The sequence below is a fragment of the Scyliorhinus canicula genome, chromosome 4 (assembly GCF_902713615.1).
Source record: "Scyliorhinus canicula chromosome 4, sScyCan1.1, whole genome shotgun sequence".
In the NCBI taxonomy this organism is placed as follows: Eukaryota; Metazoa; Chordata; class Chondrichthyes; order Carcharhiniformes; family Scyliorhinidae; genus Scyliorhinus; species Scyliorhinus canicula.
Window position 1 is genome coordinate 25,022,824 of NC_052149.1, and position 23,265 is coordinate 25,046,088.

At 46.8% G+C, this 23,265-nt stretch overlaps 1 protein-coding gene across 7 annotated transcripts in view; it reads left to right on the forward strand.

The window, feature by feature from the left end:
* Window positions 1-23,265, forward strand: part of tlcd4a (TLC domain containing 4a) — a 73,508-nt gene that overhangs the window by 45,464 nt on the left and 4,779 nt on the right. For all 7 annotated transcript variants that reach the window (XM_038793900.1, XM_038793906.1, XM_038793904.1 and 4 more), the window contains one exon: window positions 17,073-17,146. In XM_038793900.1, coding sequence (XP_038649828.1) covers window positions 17,073-17,146 — 74 coding nt within the window. The remainder of the gene's footprint in view (window positions 1-17,072; window positions 17,147-23,265) is intronic.

The following is a 23,265-nucleotide window of genomic DNA, read 5'->3' on the forward strand; positions in this document are numbered from 1 at the left end:
GGGGGTGCCCCCACAGTGGCCTGGCCCACGATCGTGGCCCACCGATCAGCGGGCGGGCCAGTGCCTTGGGGGCACTTTTTTTTCCGCCGCCGCCACAGCCTCCACCATGGAGGAGGCGGAAGAGATCCCCTCCACCACGCATGCGGCGGTGGTGACGTCAGCGGCCGCTGACGCACCAGCGCATGTGCGGACCACGAAAGCCTTTCGGCCAGCCCCGACGCCAGGCGGCGGGCGCCAAAGGCCGTTGGCGTCAGTTTTGGCGCCAGCCGGCGTGGCGGAAACCATTCTGACGCAGGCCTAGCCTCTAAAGGTGCGGAATTTCCACACCTTTTGGGGAGGCCCGACGCCGGAGTGGTTGGCGCCACTCCGCTACGCCGGGACCCCCCGTCCCGCTGGGTAGGGGAGAATCCCGGCCCATGTCCTTATTCACCACCTGGGAGATGAGGAGAAATATAAAATAATATACAAGTAGGAATATTTGTCACCCTTCGAGTTAAAGTTTGATCTTTTGCCCAGTAATCTGAGTCTGGATAGGTACTGTCCCGGTACAGAAACCTTTATATATTTTGTATTCTTTCCCAAGTGATAGTAACTGCAAATGGAAATTAATTTATATAATTCTAGTTGGACTGCATTGGCCAAGGAGATCTTGGTTTTAAATATTTCCCCATCTGGAAAGTGATCTTCAGTCTCTGTGAACTGGTTGAGGTACATTTTTGTTAAAAAGGCATTTTGGGGCCCAGTCCAACGGTCTCCATTATGATTTGTTCGTGGTTGTCCATGGAATTTAATTTTTTTTTTATAAATTTAGAGTACCCAATCAAATTTTTCCAATTAAGGGACAATTTAGCATGGCCAATCCACCTACCTTGCACATCTTTGGGTCGTGGGGGTGAAACCCACGCAAACACGGGGGGGAATGTGCAAACTCCACACGGACAGTGACCCAGAGCCGGGATCGAACCTGGGACCTCGGCGCCGTGAGGCAACAGGGCTAACCCACTGCACCACCATGCTGCCCGTTCTCCATGGAATTGATCACAGTCAGAGGATAGGTTTTCTCTCTTACCTGCCTGTGCGTCTTCATGTTGCTGCCCCAGCGGGTTTGTTAAACTGTTGGGATTGAAGTATGATAAATCCCTCGGGCTTGATAATCTGCCACAATGTTGAGATGCCGGCATTGGAATGGGGTGAGCACAGTAAGAAGTCTTACAACACCAGGTTAAAGTACAACAGGTTTATTTGGAATCACGAACTTTCGGAGCGTAACTCTTTCATCAGGTGAGTGATTCTTGCCGCATTACATTCATCCCCCACCATCTGGCCCGGGCTTGCAAAATCTTACCAACTGTCCTGGCTTGAGACAATTCACACCTCTTTAACCTGGGATTACCCCTCTGGATCTGTAAAGACTTAATTACCTGCAAATGCTCACATTCAAAACATCATCTTGCATCTTTGACTTTGTCGATATGTATGTTTCTGGAACCTACGTTCACATTCACCTGAGGAAGGAGCAATGCTCCGAAAACCAGTGTTTTGAAACAACCCTGTTGGATTTTAATCTGGTGTTGTAAGATTTTTTACTAATAATCTGCAGCACAGATTACTTAAAGAAGTGGCCCTAGAAGTAGGAGATGCATTCATTGGCGGTCGTCCAAGATATTATAGACTCTGAAACAGTTCCTACAGATTAGAGGGTACCTAATGTAATCCCACTATTTAAAAAGAGAGGTAGAGAGAAAACGGAATTATAGACCAGTAAACCTGACGTCGGTAGTAGAGGGGAAAGATTCTGGAACCCATTGTCAAATATCTTATGATGTGGAGATGCCGGCGTTGGACTGGGGTGAGCACAATAAGAAGTCTTACAACACCAGGTTAAAGTCCAACAGGTTTGTTTCAAACACGAGCTTTCGGAGCACGGCTCCTTCACCTGAAGAAGGAGCCGTGCTCCGAAAGCTCGTGTTTGAAACAAACCTGTTGGACTTTAACCTGGTGTTGTAAGACTTCTTACCAAATATCTTATAGCAGAGCACTTGGAAAACAGTGGCAGGATCGGACAGAATTGGCATGGATTATGAAAGGGAAATCATGCTTGACAAATCTACTGGAATTCTTCAAGGATGTAACTAGTAGAGTTGATGAGGGGGAGCCACTGGATGTGATTTATTTGGACTTTCAGAAGGCTTTTGACAAAGTTTCCCCCATAAGAGATTAGCGCATAAAATTAAAGTGCATGGGATTAGGGATAGTGTATGAAGATGGAAAGAAAACTGATTGGCAGACAGGAAATAAAGAGCAGGCATAAACAGGTCTTTTTCCAAATGGCAGGCAGTGCCTAGTGGGGGACTGCAGGGATCAATGCTGGGACCCCAGCTAGTCACTATATATATTAATGATTTAGATGAGGAAACTAAATGTAATATCTCCATATTTGCAGATGATACAAAGCTGGGTGGGAGGGTGAACTGTGAAGAGGATGCAGTGATCCTTCAGTGTGATTTAGACAAGTTGAGTGAGTGGGCAAACAAATGTCAGATGCAGCATAATTTGGATAAATGTGAGGTTAAAGATTGAGAGAGGGGAATGTGGAACGAGACCTGGGTGTCCTCGTACACCAGTCGCTGAAGGTAAGCATGCAGGTGAAGCAGGCAGTAAAGAAGGCAAATGGTATGTTAGCCTTCACAGCGAGAGGATTCAAGTACATGAGCAGGGATGTCTTGCTGTAATTATATAGGGCCTTGGTGAGGCCACACCTGGACTATTTTGTGCAGTTTTGATCTTCTTATCTGAGGAAGGATGTTCTTGCTCCAGGGGGAGTGCAGAAAAGGTTTACCAGACTGATTCCTGAGATGGCAGGACTGAGGGGTGGGAGAGATTAAATCGGTTAGGATTGTATTCACTGGAGATCAGAAGAATGAGGGGGGTATCTCATAGAAATCCATAAAATTCTTACAGGACTAGACAGAATATATGCACAAAGGATGTTCCTGATGGTGAGGAACCAAGGGTCACACAGTGAGGGGTATATAGTTTAGGACTGAGATGAGGAGAAATTTCTTCACTCAGAGAATGGTGAGCCTGTGAAATTTGTTACCACAGGAAGTAGTTGAGGTCGTAACATTGTATGTTTTCATGAAACAGATATATAACACTTGGGGCGAAGGAAATCGAAGGATATAGGGGAAGGTGGGATCAGGTTATTGAATTGGATGATCAGCCATGATAATGGCAGAGCAGGCTTGAAGGGCTGAATGGTCTCCTCCTATTTTCTATGTTTCTATTGGATCAAGTGCTCTTATGCAGGTCCAGAATGACATTACCCTAAACTCAGACTATGAGAGCAGATCTATTATTTTTCAATCACAACTTGGCAGTTATATTACACTTTGATGTGTTAAGAGACATTTATAAGTGGCAGGACTAGAATTTATTGGTGTGTGTTAGTTGTTGCATCCAAGGTGAATTTAATACTTTCCTCTCAAAGCGAATTTTTCAGATGGCAGAAATTCCGGTTGATTTTAAATTACCAATGATGAAGTTCACCATGGCCCCATAGTGAAGAATTGTATTCGTAACAAAGTTGAAGGTTGCTTAGCCAAATGATCCCCAAAAGTTCCAGACAAGATTGTTTGACAGTGGGGTAAGTGTTGCTCTGATAAGAGTTCGAAGTGGTTTACCATGGAGTTCATTGCTAAACCCATTTATTTTTTGAATATGGAAAGCACAATCTGGTGATTACATGCAAGATTGGGGTTTGGCATCATCAAAGAAGATTGTAAAAGAGCTCGGGAAGGAATGGGCAACAAATAGTAGCAGGTGGATAGTGTGTGGGGAAGTATTTCTGCATTTTGAGAGGCAAAACAAGAAATGGGAAAGTGCTCAAAGATATGTCCAAACACCAGCCAGGGTTGGAAACGAGTGCGGAGGCAGATGTTGTAGCCTTTGCCTCGTTGATTGCCCGAAGGCGGAAACCTGATAGGTTGGAGAGCAACCTCTGCACCCTGTTCCCTGGCGTGGCAGGGGGACCGGTTGGAATTCTTGACTCTTGAGAAGGTTAAGTTTGAACTGAGGGGAAGGATGGAGGGGTTCTACAATTCATGGGCATTATTCATTATGCACTTTAAAGAACTGGATAATATTGAACATTAGTTGGGGCGTGTGGGTGGGAGGACTGGCGAGAGGGGGGCCGTGTGTGTTAATGGCGACTATGGGTGATCCCTAATTCCTTTGTGTCATTTGTTTGTGTGAACATGCGGGCTAATGTTTGGGGTTTGGTGGGAGGATGGGATCATTGTTATTGATATGGGGATTGACATATTTGTTACTGATTATTGTTTAATGTTGGTGGGTGTAAATTTGGAAGAAAATGTGAAAAACGAGGAGAATAAAAAATATTTTAAAAAAGATATGTCCAAACAATAATACCTAGGTGGTCCAATAATTCCCTGCGTGAGTGATTGCAATTAAAACCAGATAGCAAACAGTATATTTGGTCTTATAAATAGAGGCATTTCTTTAACATAGGTTTTGTACAATACTGTGTCAAAAAAAATGCGGATAAATATTCAAAGCACAGGACTGTTCAGTAGAGAGCGTTTAAGGAAGGGCATAATAGAAGCGGTTCAGAGAAGATTCGCTCAACTGCTTTCTGGGATGAGGAAAGGTTGGACAGATTGGGCTAATCCATATCCATTGGCGTTTAGAAGAATGAGAGGTGATCGTATTGAAGCTTATTAGATCCTGAGCGGGCTTGACAGAGGGAATGCTTCCCCTTGTGGGAGAGACCAGAACTAGGAGATGCTAATTTAAAAATAAGGAATCTCCCATTGAAGACTGAGATTAAGAGAGCTTTTTCTCTGAGGATCTGGAGCCTGTGGAACTTTCTTTCCCAGAATGCGGTACCGGCATGGTCATTGAATGTGTTTAAGACAGAGATAGATTCTTGACTAACAAGGGTATCTGGGCAGGCAGGATAGTAATGTTGAGGCCTCAATCATCTTGAATAGCGGAGCAGGTTCAAGGGGCCTAATGACTTACTCCTAATTCGTGTATTTGTATATTTTCAAGCAGGTCAACAGGATTTTTGGCAAAAAAAGCCATAATAGACATGATGGGCCTATCATGACCGTATCTGGTCCGATGGAATGGTTGGTTCAGAAATTTCTGCTTGATCATCCCTCCTGGGCCAAACGACTTATTCTTGGAATTGCTAGAAGTAAAGAATATGATTCTCTTCCTGTCTAACGGTCAAGAGCACAATAGTGTCAACTTTCTTGTTCCCTTCTGTCAACTTGACATTAGATAAATGTTTTCCAGCAGAGGTCTCTGGTTAGTGGAGAGCAGGTGAATTTCCAATCTTCTCACCCCAAACAAGGGACACTGAACCCAATTGCAGCACATTAGTCGCTGCTGCATCTAATTCAGTGAATTTCAAAAGTGTACCAGGTTCGATTCCCTGCTGGGTCACTCTCTGTGCGGAGTCTGCACGTTCTCCCCGTGTCAGCGTGGGTTTCCTTCTGGTCCTCCGGTTTCCTCTCACAGTCCAAAGACATGCAGGTTAGGTGGATTGGCCGTGGTAAATTGCCCTGAGTGACCAAAATGTTAGAGGGGGTTATTGGGTTACGGGGAGAGGGTGGAAGTAAGGGCTTAAGTGGGTCGGTGCAGACTTGCTGGGCCGAAAGGCCTCCTTCTGCACTGTATGTTCTACAACATGCTACCTATTTTTGAAATAAAGGTTAAAGATGAAACCGCATTCCATATTTTGAACAGGGTCAAGAAGTTACATGCCATATTTGCTTTGCTACAAAACCATGATGTGGAAATGCCGGCATTGGACTGGGGGCCGCACAGTAAGAAGTCTTACAGCACCAGGTTAAAGTCCAACAGGTTTGTTTCGAATCACTAGCTTTCGGAGTACTGGTCCTTCCTTGGGTGAATGAAGAGGAAGGTTCCAGAAACATTTATAGAGACAAAGTGAAAGATGCAAGACGATACTTTGAATGAGAGTCTTTGCAGGTAATTAAGACTTTACAAGTCCAAACGGAGCAACTGGAGAGAAGGATAATCCCAGGTTAAAGTGGTGTGAATTGTCTCAAGCCAGGACAGTTGGTAAGATTTCCCAAGCCCAGGTCAGATGGTGGGGGGGGGGGGGGGGGGGGGGGGTGAATGTAATGCGACATGAATCCCAGGTCCTGGTTGAGGCCATACGCATTTATACGGAATTTGGCTATAAATTTCTGCTCGCCGATTCTGCGTTGTTGCACGTCCTGACGGCTGCCTTGGAGAACGCTTATCCAAAGATCAGAGGCTGAATGCCCTTGTCTACTGAAGTGTTCCCCATCTGGAAGGGAACATTCCTGCCTGGCGATTGTCACGCGATGTCCGTTCATCCGTTGTCACAGCTTCTGCATGGTCTCTCCAATGTACCACACTTCCGGACATCCTTTCCTGCGTATGAGGTAGACAACGTTGGCCGAGTCGCATGAGTATGTATCATGTACCTGGTGGGTGGTGTTCTCGTGTGTAATGGTGGTACCATGTCGATGATCTGGCACGTCTTGCAGAGATTGCCATGGCAGGGTTGTGTGGTGTCGTGGTTGCTGTTCTGAAGGCTGGGTAGTTTGCTGCAAACAATGGTTTGAGATTGCGCGGTTTGAAGGCGAGTAGTGGGGGTGTGGGAATGACCTTGGCAAGATGTGCGTCTTCATTGATGACATGTTGAAGGCTGCGAAGATGTCGTAGTTTCTCCACTCCGGGGAAGTACTGGATGACAAAGGGTACTCTGTTGGTTGTGTCCAGTGTTTGTCTTCTGAGGAGGTCGGTGCGGTTTTTTGCTGTGGCGCGTTGGAACTGTCGATCGATAAGTCGAGCACCATGTCCCGTTCATACAGGGGCATCTTTCAGAGTCTGTAGATGTCCGTTACGCTCCTCCTTGTCTGAGCAGATCCTGTGTATAGTTCAGTACTCAACACCGACAACTGCCAATCTCCAGACGCAATCCTGCAACTCATCCACTTCATTCTGGATCACACGTCTTCACCTTCGACAACAAGTTCTTCATCCAGACACAAAGAATAGCCATGGGGACCAAAGGCGCACCTCAATATGCCAACATCTTCATACACAAATTTGAACATGACCTCCTCACCTCACAGGACCTTCAACCGACGTTATATACCAGATACATTGATGACATTTTTTTCCTTTTGGATCCACAGCGAAGAATCACTGAAACGACTACATGAAGACATCAATAAGTTCCATCCCACCATCAGACTCACCGTGGACTACTCTACAGAATCGGTTGCATTCTTGGACACACTCATCTCCATCAAGGGCAGGCACCTCAGCACTTCGCTTTACCGCAAGCCCACGGATGACCTCACGATGCTCCATTTTTCCAGCTTCCACCCTAAACACATTAAAGAAGCCATCCCTTATTGACAAGCTCTCCGTACACACAGGAACTGCTCAGATGAGGAGGAGCATAACAGACATATACAGACTCTGAAAGATGCCCTTATACGAACGGGATATGGTGCTCGACTCATCGATCGACAGTCCCAACGCGCCACAGCAAAAAACCGCACCGACCTCCTCAGAAGACAAACACTGGACACAACCAACAGAGTACCCTTCGTCGTCCAGTACTTCCCCGGAGCAGAGAAACTACGACATCTTCTTCGCAGCCTTCAACACGTCATCAATGAAGATGAACACCTTGCCAAGGTCATCCCCACACCCCCACTACTTGCCTTCAAACAACCGCGCAAGCTCAAACAAACCATTGTTTGCAGCAAACTACCCAGCCTTCAGACCAGCGACCACGACACCACACAACCCTGCCATGGCAATCTCTGCAAGAAGTGCCAGATCATCGACATGGGTACCACCATTACACGTGAGAACACCACCCACCAGGTACGCGGTACATACTCGTGCAACTCGGCCAATGTTGTCTACCTCATACGCTGCAGGAAAGTATGTCCGGAAGTGTGGTACATTGGCGAAACCATGCAGAAGCTGCGACAATGGATGAACGGACATGGCGCGAAAATCGCCAGGCAGGAACATTCCCTTCCAGTCGGGGAACACTTCAGCAGTCAAGGGCATTCAGCCTCTGAACTTCGGATAAGCGTTCTCCAAGGCGGCCTTCAGGACGCGCGACAACGCAGAGACCGCCGGCAGAAATTTATCGACAAGTTCTGCACACATGAGTACGGCCTCAACCGGGACCTGGGATTCATGTCACGTTACACTCACCCCCCCCCCCCCCCCCCCCCCCCCCCCCCCCCCTCCATCTGGTCTGGCCTTGCGAAATCCTACCAACTGTCCTGGCTTGAGACAATTCACACCTCTTGAACCTGTGATTATCCCTCTCTCCAGTTGCTCCGTTTGTACTTGTCAAGACTTAATTACCTGCAAAGACTCACATTCAAAGTGTTGGCTTGCATCTTTGACTTTGTCTATATAAATGTTTCTGGAACCCACCTCTTCATTCACCTGAGGAAGGAACAGTGCTCCGAAAGCTAGTGATTTGAAACAAAGCGTTTGGACTGTAAACTGGTGTTGTAAGACTTGTTACTATGCTACTTTCTGGAGGGCCACGAAGAATCCAGCTCGAGTTGAAGGATAGAAAGAAAAACATTTATTTACAATAACATATATATACACAACAGCAGCAGCAACTCCCTTGCTGCTCACTCTCCTCCAGCCGGTTCCAAACGGGCCAGCTTTATTTATGCAGGGAATCTGCCAATGATTTCTGAGCCCCCCTCATTGGGGAAGCTCATACTCCCAAAGGATTGTGGGATTGCCATTAGTCCCCAGCCAATGGTAAGCAGGCAGGTTATAACATTCCCACCCCCCAAAGTCCAAGGAATCCACCGAAGACCCTGCCGAAGGAGGGCGTCGGACTCGTTTTGCCGCAGGTCAGACACCATTTGCACATGACACTGGATTGGGCGGCGTGTAACGAGACGGAAAACGGCGCTTCCGTGATGAACGGCATAATGGTTGTACATCCATGGCCCGTGGGCCCTAGGACTCCCCCCTCTGAGGTGTCCTGTGTCTCCATCTCGGAGTCCGAGTCCGCTGCCTCCGTCATCTTGGTGTCTCTATCTCCACGCAGTTCTGAAACAACCTGCGCATGCTTTGAGTGCGGCACCAGAGGAAGATTGTGAGGAATACTTTCCACTGTGCCTGGTCTGTGTGGCTGCAGAAATGAGCTCCGGGGGCGGGGAATCTTTGAAAGGGATGGTCTTCTACACCGAACGTGGTCTACATGCTTGCGCTGGAGATGACCTTGGGCTTGCAGCTGGTAAGAGAGAGGGCCCGTTCGGCGAAAGATTATGCCAGGGACCCACTGGGCACCACCAGCAAAATTCCGAACGAACAATGGGTCACCGGGCGCAAACTGCCGAATCGGCCGATGCCGAGAAAAACCATGCCCTGCCGTCCTTGTGTGCAGCGTACTTTGTGCCAGTACCCGGGAAAACCATGCTAAGGCGGGTGCGAAGTCTCCGGCCCATTAGGAGTTCCGCAGGAGCTACCCCAGTCACCGCATGTGGGTGGTCCTATATGAAAACAAAAAAACGAGCCAGTCTCGTGTCCATTGACCCAGAAGACTGCTTCTTTAGGCCTCGTTTGAATGTCTGCACTGTGCGCTCTGCGAACGCATTTGAAGCCGGGTGGTATGGGGCGGTGCAGGTATGGCGTATGCCGTTCATCTTCATGAACCTCGCGAACTCCTCACTTGTGAATGGAGTGCCGTTGTCCATGACCAGCACCTCAGGGAGGCCATGCGTACTGAAAGAGAAATTCATCTTCTCGATTGTTGTGCAGGACGTTGTGCCGACCATCTTATGCACCTCTAACCTTTTAGACTGGGCATCCAACAATAGAAGGAACACGGATCCTTGAAAAGGGCCGGCGAATTCCGCATGCAAGCGCGCCCAAGGCCATCCTGGCCATTCCCAGTGATGTAGGGGCGCAGCCGGCGGAAGCTTCTGATGCTCCTGGCACATGGAGCAGTTTTGCGCCACCTTTTCAATATTGGTGTCAAGGCCTGGCCACCAGACATAACTCCGGGCCAACATTTTCATTTTGGTCACACCCGGATGCCCATTTTGCAAGCCCATTCTCCAAGCTCCTGTCCTTTTTCCGGGACAATATCACGTGTCCCCCACAAGAGGATACCGTCTTCCACGCAGAATTCTGACAGCTTGGAGGAAAATGCCCTCAACTCGCCTGGGAGCTGTCTATGCTGCCCACCATACAGGACTATGTGCCGAACCTTTGACAGGACTGGCTCCATCTGGGTCCACTCACGGATCTGTGATGCCGTGACAGGCAAAGTGTCCATAAAATCTAGGGTTGCAACCACCTCACCGGTCGTGGGGTCGACATGGGCTGGTCGATAAAGGCAATCGGCTCAGTGCGTGTCATTCGCTATCTGGGTTCCTGGTTTGTGCTCCAGAGAATACTCGTAGGCAGCGAGCAACAAAACCCAGCACTGGTTCCATGCGGAAGCAATGGGCGGTATTGGTTTATCCTCTCGCAACAGTCCTAGCAGAGGCTTATGATCAGTCACGATAGTGAAGTGGCGGCCATACACGTACTGGTGGAAGTGTTTCACCGCAAATTTCACTGCCAGGCCCTCCTTCTCGATCTGCACAAATTTCTTTGCCGCTGCAGTCAATGTGTGGGAGGCGAAAGTTTTCGGCTGCTCGGCCCCGTTCTCCATCTTGTGGGACAGGACGGCCCCAATACCATACGGGGATGCAGCACATGTGATGAGCAAAGACTTTCCAGGATCATAGTGGGTTAGTAACCCAGACGCAATTGTTGTTTTACCCGCCGGAAAGCGGTTTCTTGCGGCTGACCCCAGACCCAGGCGCGATTCTTCTTTAGCAGAAGATGTAACGGGGCCAGCGTAGTTGCTAGATTGGGGAGGATCTTCCCATAATAGTTTACGAGGCTGAGAAAAGAACGAAGACGCGAAGTGTCAGTCGGGGCGGGGGCCTGTTGAATCGCACGCACCTTCTCTGCGACGGGGTGCAAACCTTCGTGGTCCACCCGATAACCCAGGTAGACTACTTCCTTTGCCTGAAAGACGCACTTTGTGTGACGTAAATGGACTCCAGCCTCCGAAAAGCGTCTAAGGACAGCCTCCAAATTTTCCAAATGTTCCTGCTCCGACGTCCCTGTAATCAAAACATCGTCTAAGTAGACAGCGACACGCGGTAAACCTCCTCAAAATGCCCTACATGACGCATTGAAAAATAGTGCAGGCAGAAGATACCCCAAAGGGCAAACGTGTATATTCATACAGGCCCCGGTGTGTATTAATTGTTGCATATGACTGGGAGGCAGGGTCCAGCACCAACTGTAGGTAGGCGTGACTCATATCTAATTTTGTGAACGAGAGTCCGCCTGCAAGCTTCGCGTAGAGATCCTCTATGCGAGGCATTGGATATCGGTCGAGCCGGGAAGCCGTATTCACTAAGTTTATAGTCGCGAACTGTGGCATCTGGCTTCATTACAGGTCCAATTGGTGCTGCCCAGTCAGCAAAACGGACGGGCCTGATAATACCCAAAGTGTCCAAACGAGTGAGCTCCCCTTCTACCTTCTCGAGCAAGGCGAAAGGCACCGGGCACGTCTGGAAACAGCACGGCGTGGCTCTTGGTTCGACTTGGATACGGGCTACAGCCCTTTTATTTTCCCCAAACCGGGCTGGAATACATCTGGGTATCGTCCCAGCACCTCAGTCAACCCTCCAGAACCTGTTTGGAGGATGTGCTGCCACTGCAACCGCAAATGGCGCAACCAGTCCCGACCCAACAGGCTGGGCCCATGGCCGCCCACCACGATAAGTGGGAAACGCACATCCTGGCGTCCATAAACAACAGGGGTCATCGTAGTTCCTGCAATGTCCAATGGTTCCCCCGTATAGGTGGCCAACCTGGCCTGTGTGTCGGTTAATGTAAGGGTCTGTATACCTTGCTTGATGCGGTCGAATGTCTTCTGGGCGATCACGGAGACCGTTGCACCAGTGTCCAACTCCATCTCAAGCGGGTGACCATTGACCCGTACTGTCACCTTAATGGGGGCCACACGGGGAGCTGCCACACAATGCAGCTGCAGGCTGTCGTCCTCCGTCTCCACGTCCTCTGGAGTAATCGCCGCAGGTTCATCCAAATGGAAGGTATGGCCCCTGGGCTGGCCCCAGTTTCTGTCATAGCGACAGGGCCACTGGCAGCCCCAGGACCGGCATCCGCGACGGGGTCTGCGCCCACAAGTCTGGCACGGACATGGCTCCTCATCCATTGGTTCTGGAGAAGGCTCCCTTCGGGGAGGAATGTCTGACTGCCACTAGCGTTGATCCGGACGTCGCCTCGCCCAAGTTACCGCAGGGGTGCGGGTGGAAGCTTTCGGACAGAAGGGGTTGCGCCCCAATGCTTGCACCTTCATTCCCTGTAGCTCCTGCACTCCCCATTCTGCGCTCTCTCGGGACAATGCTATTTGAATGGCCTGTTGAAAAGTCAATCTTGGCTCAGCTAACAACTTTCTCTGGGTGGCCCCATTTTTTAAAATAAATGTTTTTTATTGGATTTTTGAACAGAGTATATTTTGCCGTTATGTACACTGGATATGATGTATCTATATATATATATGTAAGTAGGCATCCGTTTGTGACGGTGAGGCACTTCCGGAGGGCAATCCTCGAGTGTGTCTGGTGTTGGTGATGCCCCTCGCTTCTCCCGGTTGGATTTCGCAGCCGTTGTCTTCTTGTCCACGCTGCCGCTTCAGCCGCCGCGCCATCCTCCGCCTGTATTTTCCTTTTTCTCTGTTCCTGTGGATGTCAGGTTGTTTAACGTTTCCCTGGAGCGATCGGGTGAATGGCTCCCACGTTCTGTGGAAGCCGTCGTCTGACCCTCGGATGGCGAATTATATTTTCTCCATTTGGAGAGATTCCGAGAGGCCGGACAGCCAGTCTGCAGCTTTAGGTGGTGCTGCTGACCGCCAGCGGAACAGGATTCTAAGTCAGGCGATCAGGGAGGCAAAGGTAACAGCGTCTGCCCTCCTCCCCAGAAATAGATCTGGCTGGTCTGAAACCCCGAAGACCGCCACTTTCGGGCATGGCTACACCCTCACCCCCACCACTTTGGGCATTGCCTCGAAGAAGGCAGTCCAGTACTCCACAAGTCTGGGGCAAGACCAGAACATGTGGGCGTGGTTGGCCGGGGCTCCTTGGCACCGTTCACATCTATCCCCCACCTCCGGGAAGAACCTACTCATACGGGTTCTTGTTAAGTTGGCTCTATGTACCACTTTTAGTTGTGTCAGGCTGAGCTTTGCGCAGGTGGTGGTGGAGTTGACTCTATGCAGTGCTTCGCTCCAGAGTCCCCACCCTATCTCGATCCCCAGATCCACCTCCCATTTCCTCCTTGTTGCGTCCAGTACGGTGTCGGCCCCTTCTACCAGTCGGTCGTACATGTCGCTACAGTTTTCTCTCTGTAATATGCTTGCGTCCAGTAACTCTTCGAGTAATGTCTGTCGTGGCGGTTGTGGGTAAGTCCTTGTCTCCTTTTGTAGGAAGTTCCTGAGCTGCAGGTGCCTCAGTTCGTTCCCCCTGGTCAGCTGGAATTTCTCCGTCAGTTCATCCAGTGTCGCGACCCTGCCGTCGGTGTATAGGTCCCTGACTGTCGGTGTCCCCTCATCCTGTCTCCACCTTTTGAAGGAGGCGTCAGTCAGTGCTGGTGTGAACCTATGGTTGTTACAGATGGGAGCTTTGTCTGACATTTTGGTCAGGCCAAATTGCTGCCGTAGCTGGTTCCAGGACTGGAGGGTGGCTATCACCACCGGGCTGCTGGAGTTTTTTGCGTGGGGATGGGAGTGCCACCGTGGCGAGGGCCCGGAGGGAGGTCCCCTTACTGGAGGCCTCTTCCCCGCACACCCACTCGGCTTCTGGCTCCTTGATCCATCCCCTTAGTCGCTCAGCCGTCGGCCCCCAGTGGTAGAATTGTAGGTTTGGGAGGGCTCGCTCTCCCCTTGATTTTGTTTTTTGTAAGACCTTCTTTGTGATCCTAGCATTCTGGGTGGCTGCATTGTTAATACCTCAAACCAAAAACGGTCACATAACATTTCTGACAAGGTCTCACCATAGCCACAGTACTCAGCAATCCTGCGTAGCCTGGATAGAAAATCGGCAAGGGATTCTCCTGGGGTCCTCTATTAAACCGGTAATGCTGGACTATCGTGGATGGGGTTGGGTTAAAATGTTGCCCCACTAAGTTCAAAAGTTCATCAAACGTTTTGGTGTCCGTCGCAACTGGGTACATAAGGCTCCTAATCACCCCAAACGTATGCGGGCCGCAGACGGTGAGCAATATGACCACCTGGCGCTTGGTTTTGGTAATGTTGTTTGCCCGGAAATAGTAGCACATCCATTGTGCGTACTGGTTCCAGCTTTCCAGAGCAGCGTCAAAAACATTCAAACGTCCATACAGAGGCATGGTTTAATAGAAAACAACTTCCAACCTGTATCCAACAAAAATCCAGGGAGGTGGCTTCAGCAGTGTAGACAGCTATTCACTTTAACCCTCGTTGCCAGTTTTGTGAGGGCTACGAAGAATCCAGCACGAGTTGAAGGATAGAAAGAAATAACATTTATTTACAATAACATATATATATATATATATATAGAACATAGAACAGTACAGCACAGAACAGGCCCTTCGGCCCTCGATGTTGTGCCGAGCAATGATCACCCTACTTAAACCCACGTAACCCGTATCCCAACAATCCCCCCATTAACCTTACACTACGGGCAATTTAGCATGGCCAATCCACCTAACCCGCACATCTTTGGACTGTGGGAGTAAACCGGAGCACCCGGAGGAAACCCACGCACACACGGGGAGGACGTGCAGACTCCACACAGACAGTGACCCAGCTGGGAATCGAACCTGGGACCCTGGAGCTGTGAAGCATTGATGCTAACCACCATGCTACCCCTTGCTGCTCACTCTCCTCTAGCTGGTTCCAAACTGGCCAGCTTTATTTATGCTGGGAATCTGCCAATGATTTCTCTGCCCCCCTCATTGGGGAAGCTCATACTCCAAAAGGATTGTGGGATTGCCATTAGTTCCCAGCCAATGGTAAGCAGGCAGGTTATAACAGCTACAAAACATTTGTTTGTTATTTTGTTGCTCAATTCACAGAAAAGGTGGTTTGCTCGGGTTGTCATTTCTCAAAGCTCTCAAAATAAGAGTCTTGATTACAGACCTGAAATGCACAGACAGCGTTAAGCTTGAGATTCGAAATGCACAGACAGCATTAAGCTTGAGATTCGAAATGCACAGACAGCATTAAGCTTGAGATTCAGCGAGACACAGAGTTGTCAGAACTTTTGTCGCAGGAGTAGCCAACATCCTGCACTTTCCTGGCAGGAGTCAAACACCAAATACAAAGGAATGACTTGGATTCGGAATTTACTGAGGGGCAAGGCTGATTTCCTGTCAGTGTAGTATTAACCTTTATCTGTTTCCCCATTTGCCCTAATTTAAATAATTTAATCTAGTAAATCTATAAATATTTTAAATTTGAAAAAAATCAAGTATTGTATGAGCACAATAGGATCCGGTTACTTTCATTGGTAATCTAACCCCAGAATCATTAATTTGTGAATTAGAATGCTGCATTCCACAATTACTGGACAAACTTGGCTATCTTCCCCAGACACCCTGGCAGTCAGAGACGGGCAGAGAATTTTCTGGTTTGATTTTAACTACTTTAAATAAAATCTGAAGGCACATCCGCCATTCTCTGTAGATCTGTGCATAGAGAACTTTCAAATAATGACCACAGCTGTTTACCGAAAAGAATAGCAGATAATTCACTCGTATTAATTTTTCGAGTCAGTGCAAATATCGGTCACAGTGGTGAACATGTGATCTTTGGAAGTTTTATTTGAGGGTTTGTCAATGCTGTTACTCATCATTTTTGTAACTAGTCAGACTGGTATTGGTAAATGCCTGGCGTCACCTGTTGCTTGATCAGGACATGATCCAAGGGCAGCACGGTAGCACAGTTGTTAGCACTGTTACCTCACATCGCCGAGGTCCCCGGTCCAATCCTGGCCCTGGGTCACTGTCCGTGTGGAGTTTGCAGACTCTCACCGTGTTTGCGTGTGTTTCGCCCCCACAATACAAAGATGTGCAGGATAGTTGGACTGGCCACGCTAAATTGCCGCTTAATTGGAAAAAATGAATTGGGTACTCTAAATTTAAAAAAAATAAAATCAGGACATGATCTTGAGGTGCAGAAGTAGGGGTTTGAAGCTGGAAAGGACATGACCAGTTTTGGAATCATGCTATTTCAATCTGGCTGGATGGAATAACCAGGGAGCGAAGTGTGTTTCTACAATGATTTTAAACGTGCATCTATTTTTCAGCTGTGTTCTGGTTGGTATGTGATACAAATATTCTCTTTGATTCAACAGTTCTTAAAAGGTTTGCGGTCAAAAATGAAAGAAAAGTAATGGAGTCCCATTCTTCACTGTAAATTCTGGCATTCATTATCCTGAAAATAAACAGGTCTTCTTAAGGACATTGGTCAACGTGCTATTTCAGTATGGCTGGATGGAATAACAAGGGAGCTAAGTGTGTTTGTGCAATGAATTTATATGTGCATCTATTTTTCAGCTCTGTTCTGGTTGGTATTTGATACAAATATTCAAACTCTCCATGATTAAATGTGTATTAATAATGCTGTTTATCCTAAGAATTAACCTTTAGACTTGCAGATATGGGTATGTGGCACACCATAACATCGATAACATTTACATTTTATTCTGTTTATGCCTCCAAAGCATGGTTATTACTGTCAATTACTGGTGGCAAATAATTGACCAAGGTATTTGATTTGTTTTTCTTGATCAATTTTATAGTATTTTTTTCAACACAACTGATGCTCCGGGCTACCATTTGACTTGTGTTTTTTCGGAGAGATTTATTTGATATCGTTAATAGATAAACTTTGAATTTTTAACTTGCTCTTTTAGGGCCATGGAATGCTGCCATATTTTGCTAACTTTCGTCTGGTTGCAGAATTTTCAACTCCTTTTGTTAACCAGCGGTAGGTATATTAGTATTAATGAACAAATCGACAGATGTTATCTGTAATCTATAATATTTTGAAGGTGCCAAAGGAATAACTCTCTTATTTGCTTCTTCACTTGGTTTTGAAATCAGATGCAGTCAGTCCTTCTTTAAAACAAAAAGGCTCAGATTTTACTCCCAAAATAATCCTGCATATCATGTGGACACATTATCAGTGTGTACGTCATTCCTAAAGAAGAGAGAGCCATCACGAGTTGCTGGATGATTTTTGCTGCTTCCCCATTAGCCCTGGTGGGGCAGGGGGTGATGAGAGCTCTGATGTTTCAGGATTTAATTTTTGGCATTTTCAGATTAATTGCCAATTTAACTTGCCCTACAAGGTTTGAGCTGCTACGTAACAGTGCAAGTATATTTTAATGAGGTGATTAATCATCTAGCAATATAAATCAAACTCCTTAAGACCAGAAAAGGAACCATTTAAATTAGACTCTCATCCCTATTGACAGTATGTTGTTCGATTTAAAAAAAAATCTTTTTTCTTGCTTTCATTGATGTTTTTCTTTCTTTCCTCTTAATCCATTCTCTCATTCCCTCTCTATCTGATTTGACTAATTCACACTATTTCTTCTCCATTGTTTTCCCCTCTATTCATTTTTGATTCCTTAAATTTCATTGGTTAAGTCACGCTGTTGGTCCTGTCATTCATCAAGGTCCAGATTCCCATTGCTCTTGACATGCCATTATCAGCTCACACTTCCAATGAAATGAAATGAAAATCGCTTACTGTCACAAGTAGGCTTCAAATGAAGTTACTGTGAAAAACCCCTAGTTGTCACATTCCGCGCCTGTTCGGGAGGCTGGTACAGGAATTGAACCGTGCTGCTGGCCTGCCTTGGTCTGCTTTAAAAGCCAGCTCTTTAGCCCTGTGCAGCAACTTGAGCAAAAGAATTTGAGCTAAGGCTGAGAGTAAAAAGGTCTTGACTCATGGGGCACCCTGTGAGATGCCCTACTCCAGCAAAATCTGTGCTGACATTGTTTCAAAGCTGGCCAGTTTGCCTTTGGGGTAAAATTAAAACTAAAACTGGATTTATGCTAACCCATATTCTGACTCACTGCGACCTGATGCATTCTTCAGGTAATACTTGTGGTCTTGTGTTTTCTTTTTCTCCTGCACCCTCTATTTCTCAATCTCCTTTCTGCTTTCTGCCAGTTGTTGTAAAGATCTTGCATGTTGTGTGCTGTAGTTGATTGTCCATACAAGCACCTGGCCAGGGTGCAATTCAACAGTGATGTCCCTTAAGTGCACCATGTTCAGCTGTCAAACACCTATTGACCCGCTAAATACTTGTGCATTGGCTTTGCCAAGTCCTGCCGTTGCATCGTTCCAAATGACGACCAGACCACCTCCAGCTTTCCAGTTTACATTCTTCTGCTTTTTGGTGTATGAATCAGAGGAAAGACTGGCGGAGAGTAGAGTGCGCAGTGATCATCCTATTACAAATTTAACACTTATGAATGCGACAAACTGTTTCTATCTGTAATAAATAGCGAGTGAATGATCAGACCCCTTTCGTTGAGGTTTGAAACTTACAGAACTAGTTCCTTACGATAGTGTCTTGCCAACTATATTCGGCTGTTTAATCAATGACCTTCCATCCATTATGTGTTCAGGGGCAATGTCAAGATTTTCTTTGTAGCTCATAGCCTGTTCCTTTGAAAGTATGGTACATTTTAAATTTTTCTTTGTGCATCTTAACATGGACAGCCTGCATTCTATCTTCTAGGTTGCTGTGTCGCATCACACACGGCTGGCAGGGATCATTGGTTGGGACTGAGGCTGTTCACAGATGATCCCACAATGTTCACAACATTCTCAGTGAAACCTGCTGGGATCTGGATGGCAGCTCATCTTGGGATGACAAGTTAATTGACAATATTTGCAGTGCATAGGTGTCGAGGAGTGACTTTCATGGGCACAACTATTGCTGAGTCACCCACAATCAACATCCCAATGTCTGGTTTGACCAAAAGCAAAATTGTACTACCCATATCAGTGCCATAGCTACGAGGTCAGGGCACTGGCTGGTTAATGTGTGATGAGTGACTCGCTTCCAGATCCTTCAAAGCCTCTTCACCATCTGTGAAACTCAAGTCAGGAATGTGATAGAATTCTCATCACTTGCCTGAATTGTTTGCGCGCAACAGCACTCTGGAAGCTTGTTACTATCTAGGAGCAAACAGTCTGATTCCTTGGTGCCCTTGCTACTGATAGTAGGGGGTTCAGTCATTGTAGTGCCATTGATTGTCAAGGGGCGATGGTTTGATGCTCTCTTATTGGAGATGATCATTGCCTGGCACTTGTGTGGCATGAATGTTACTTTCCACTTGTCAACCCAAGCCGGAATGTTGTGCAGATCCTCCTGCATTTGGACATGGACTGCTTCAGTGTATGAAGAGTCGCAAATGATGTTGAACATTGTGCAGTCATCAGCAAACATCCCCACATCTGACATTATGTTGGAAGGAAGGTCACTGATGAAGCAGCTAAAGATTGGTGAGTCCAGGACACTACCCTGAAGAACTCTGGATTGATATCCTGAGACTGAGATGACTGACCTACCACAACCATCTTCCTTTGTGCTAGGTATGACACAAACCAGTAGAGAGCTTTCCCCCTGATTCTCATTGACTCCACTTTAGCTAAGGCTCCTTAATGCCGTACTCGGTCAAATGCTGCCCTGATGTCACAGGCAGCCAGTCTCACCTCACCTCTGGAGTTCAGCTCTTTTGTCCATGTTTGAGCCAAGGCTGTAATGAGGTCAGGACCTAAGTGATCCTGACGGAACCCAAACTGAGCGTCCATGAGCAGGTTATTGCAGAGTAAATGTCACTTGATAGCATTATTGATGATCCCTTCCATTATTTTGCTGATGATTGTGAGTAGACTGATAGGGCGGTAATTGGCAAGGTTGGATTTGTCCTGTTTCTTGTGTACAGGACATACCTGGACAAATGCCAGTGCTGTAGCTGTACTGTAACAGCTCGGCTAGGGGCACAGCAAGTTCTGGAACACAGGTCTTCAGTACTATTGCCAGAATATTGTCAGGACACATAGCCTTTGCAGTATCCAGTGCCTTCAGCCGTTTCTTGATATCATGTGGGGTGAATCGAATTGGCAGAAGACTGGCATCTGTGATGCTGGGGGCCTCCGGAGGAGGCCGAGATTGCTGATCCACTTGGCACTTCAGGCTGAAGATTATTACGAATGCTTCAGCCTTTCATTTGCACCGATGTGCCGTGCTCTTCCATCTGGATGGAGATATTTGTGGAGCCACCTCCTCCATTGAGTTCTTTGAATTGCCCACCACTATTCATGGCTGGATGTGGCAGAACGGCAGAGCTTCGATATGGTCCATTGGTTGCGGGATCGCTTAGTTTGGTCTATCACTTACTGCTTATGTTGTTTGGCATGCAGTCCTGTGTTGTTGCCTCACCAGGTCTCATTTTTGGCTATGCCTGGTGCTGCTCCCGGCATGCACTCTTCATTGAACCAAGTTGATTCCCTGGCTTGGTGCAAATAGTAGAGTGGGGGATATGCCGGGCCATGAGGTTGCAGATTATGACTGAGTACAATTCTGCTGCTGATAGCATGGACGCCCATTTTTGAGTTGCTCGATCTGTTTGACGTCTATCTCATTTAGCACAGTGGTAATGCCACACAACACGATGCTGGGTATCCTCAATATGAAAACAGAACTTTGTCTCCATAAGGACTGTGCAGTAGTCTCTGCTACCGATTCTGTCATGGACAAATGCATCTGTGACAGACAGGTTGGTGAGGATGAGGTCTAGAATGTTTTGCCTTCTTGTTGGTTCCCTCACCACTTGTCGCAGACCCAGATCAACAGCTATGTCCTTTATGGCTTGGCCACAGGTGGTGCTACTGAGCCACTCTTGGTGATGGATATTGAATTCTCCCACCCAGAGTGCATTCTGTGCCCTTGCCACCTTCAGTGCTTTCTCCAAGTCGTGGTCAACATGGAGGAGCACTGATTCATCAGCTGACTGGGGACGCTGTGCGGTAATCAGCAGAAGGTTTCCTTGCTCATGGTTCGACCTGAAACCATGAATTCATGGTTCTGGAGTTGATGTTGAGGGCTCCGAGGGAAACCCCCTCCGGACTGTATTCCACTGTGCAGCTACCTGTGCTGGGTCTGTCCTGCCGGTCGTCAATTATCTTGGAATTCCCTGCCTAATACCATTGTGGAAGTGCCATTGCCACAAGGACCACAGCAGAGAATGGTGAATGCTCGCTGGAAAGTAGGACGGTGATGAATTGTAAAGTGATAGGAAAATAACTTTTTAATTAAATCAATTATTGTATATTTGTTCAAGCAATCGGTTCCGCAGTACTATTTCAGTTACTTGTATGAAGACTTTGTTGTTTTTCATCCAAATGGGATGCCAGACAGTGAGAAGAAAAATTAACAGTTGGATAATGTTGACTGTTGACCTTATGTAAGGCTCGAGAATTCCACGGTAAATAGAAGCTTTTTGTACACCTGAACCACACGAGCCAGTTCTTTCAATTTAACTTGGTAGTAAGTTTGTCAATGTGTCGTCCTCTCAATTACATGGTCAAAATATAAAGTTATTCTGCATTACCAGCACAAAGAGCAATATTCCTGAATATTCCTCAAACTCGTACTGGTCTTGAGTAAAGTGGGAAGAAAGACTTGCATTTTAGTGCCTTTCACAACTACAGGACATCCCAAAACACTTTACAGCCATGCTGTATTTTTGAAGTATGATCACTTTTGCAATGTAAGAAACGTTGGTCAGGACACTGGGGATGACTCCTCTGCTCTTCCAACATAGTGCAAAGGATTTTTTACATCCACCAGAGGGCGCAGACAAAGCCTCTGTTCCATGTCTCACCCAAATATTGGCACCTTCACCAGTGCAGCGTTCCCTCAGTACTGCACTGGAGTATTGGCCTTGGTTCTTGCACTCTAATTCTGGAGTGGGACTTGAACATTCTTGTGATCTGCTGACAACTGAGCCATTACTGACACTATTAGATCAAGCTGATATTTAGATGTTGCTGTAGATATGATTCCCGCAGATTATAAAGAAAGCAATTGCAATGTGGGGCGACTATAGGATCTTTATAGAAGGATAAACTAAGATGGGGAAAGTGACCTTCCTCGTCTATAATTATCTTTTTGATGCAGAAGTTTGGGTTATAGCAATTGCTCGTTTGTCAACTCTTCAATTCCCTAAAATCAAAAATTGAATTGAGGCTAAATATCAAGGTCAATTTTCTGTAGGATTTTCAAAGTTCTCCCTGAAAAATGAGCAGCAGCCAAGTAACTGCAAGCAGTTACAGATGCGATTGGATGTCAAATCGTGCATTGTTAAAATTGATCAAGAAAGGTCAACAGTGTTGCTTGCTGAGCAACACTGTAAAGGAGCCAGTCTTTTTAATTTGCAAGCAGTCAGCTCTGAGGGTTTTAATTAGATCCATTGCAATGACAAAGACGGCAAAACCTGACAGGGAGGCGATCCCCAAAGTTTGCCTCTGATCACTGTTGATAGCTCATCCAATTCCAACCTCAGTAATATCAGAGAGATCATGAAACCTTTGTGTCGGAATTTGTGATTCCATATTTATGCCAGCTGATCTAGTTTGATATTCAAGTTCTGCTGTTGGATGTATTACCAACAGTTTACACTTTCCACACCAATTGTCCTGTTCTTAGGAACTCTCTCCCAGACTGCTCAAAAATTGTACCTTTTGCATGTAGAAGTTTGAAAGCAGAATTGGAAAATCTAGGTTTCTGGATGATGCTCCAGTACAATATCTTTTCTGCGTTTGCAGCAGGCAACCAAGTCAACTTTGTGAGGTGTCCATCTTTTAATACCTTCTTTATATGAAGATTGCACTTTCCAAAAGAAGGTCTGATGTGACTGGGAAGAGGAAAGTTGAACTTGAAAATGAGGCAGGAGCATCCTTGAATTGTGTTGAATCCCTCCTCTTGAGATGTCAGATAATCTGCTTGTCAGTTTATGTTCAAATCACCAGAGATTAGGATGCAAATATGTAAATGGTATTTTCATTGTGGTGTTGCGTTG